Source organism: Cebus imitator, unplaced genomic scaffold (genome assembly GCF_001604975.1).
Source record: "Cebus imitator isolate Cc_AM_T3 unplaced genomic scaffold, Cebus_imitator-1.0 Scaffold891, whole genome shotgun sequence".
Classification (NCBI taxonomy): Eukaryota; Metazoa; Chordata; class Mammalia; order Primates; family Cebidae; genus Cebus; species Cebus imitator.
In genome coordinates this window covers 44,606-46,083 of record NW_016108206.1, presented here as the reverse complement: position 1 = coordinate 46,083, position 1,478 = coordinate 44,606, and the positions used below count along the sequence as shown (strand labels likewise).

The window sequence follows — 1,478 nt, the reverse complement described above, 5'->3', positions numbered from 1 at the left end:
AAAAAAAAAAAAAGAAAAGAAAAGAAAACTTTAAAAAGGTGCTAATATCTTAAGTCATTAAGGCAGAAAAAACATTTTCGCTATCTTTCAGTTTGCGAACTGGAGCATAATAGTCTACTTAAAAATTCTATTATTTTCTATAGACTCATTCCTTTACAGATGATTCAGGTATAACATGCAACATTATATGCTCATATTTATTTTCATCTGCAAATAAGCATTATAAAACGTTAAGAAGTCAAAATATGAAAATAATTAAAGTCATTATTTACAGTTCTGTCTATCCAGTAGATGGCCCAATATATAGAAGTGGAACACGTGGTAAGTTGTTGCAAGAACTGCATTATGAATATGAAAAATAAATTAAAATAAACAGGTTATAGAAAGGATCATGCATGAGATATTATAAAACCTTACTGGCAAATCTCTTTATACACTATACAAGAGGGTGTTGTTTTCTGTTTCAATGAAGTACTCACCATCTTCTGTGGGCACATAGATGTTTAAGTAAAGGCAGTCTTCATTTTGATCTTGAACATAGGTCATCAATGTATCCAAATTGGCAGTAAACCAGATGGGCAGCATGTCATGCAGTAAGGATCTCTCATCCAGGTACTGGGGGCACACAGCAGCAAACTGAGTTGCATTTCGGATGCCAGTCCAGGAGGATGGGGGCTCTGGGGGCTGAAACCGCCTCTCTCCAGTGGGGGGTGAGGCATAGGGGACCCCTAAGTACTGTTCCACTGGACCCAAGATCTCATTGGGTAATGGTGTTCTTAGGCCCCGTACTTTGCCATAATTTGTGTTCACAACTGGATACTGTGCTTGGCTGTCAATGAGGGTGAACTTGATGACAAGAGCAGTTATCCATAGGAGGACATTGGAGTTTAACATGACACAGACCGGTGTAAATAACAAAGGAAGCCATAGCAGTCCCTGGGGCCGTGACATGGTTCAAATCCACATCCACATCCGCAGGTGTCCCAGTGATGTGGCTCCAAGGAGACAATGTCCAGAGGTGAGCCTGCAGAGAGAGAGGGCTTTCCAGGAAGAAGATAATCTTGGAGAGAGTCTCAGATTGATCATAGACAGAGCCCGAAGTTAAGAACAAGCACAGCAGGTTTCCTGGCAGCCCTTTACCAGGGAGCAGTCCTCCCTTAATCCTGAAACTGGATTCCAGCAAGTACAATGCTCCAAGGAAGCTGTGACCATCCAAGACCTCTAGAAAGCTCCAAGGCAGCCTAAAAAAGGTAGAAAGTAGACAAGAATTCTGAAGCCACACAACAATCACCTTGAACACGTCATGGCTTTTCCATGCAATCCACATCTCTCTATGAAATTCCTATTCATTTGTTTAGAAATGTGTATAGTGCCATCTCCACATAGTAGACAATAGGAAGAACAATACTTGTCTTCTTTTTTTTTTTCAGAGATGGTGGATTGCTATATTGCCCAAGTTGCGGTGCAGTAATGCTATC

At 40.8% G+C, this 1,478-nt stretch overlaps 1 protein-coding gene across 1 annotated transcript in view; it reads right to left on the bottom strand.

Moving 5' to 3' along the window:
• The window catches only part of LOC108298129 (neuroligin-4, X-linked-like), a gene marked incomplete at its 3' end in the record, with an annotated part of 121,301 nt that extends 120,065 nt beyond the window's left edge, over positions 1-1,236 (bottom strand). Inside the window, exon 1 of the mRNA XM_017520856.2 lies at positions 480-1,236. Within this exon, the coding sequence (XP_017376345.2) occupies positions 480-951 (472 nt within the window). The remainder of the gene's footprint in view (positions 1-479) is intronic.
• Between the last annotated feature and the right edge of the window lie 242 nt (positions 1,237-1,478).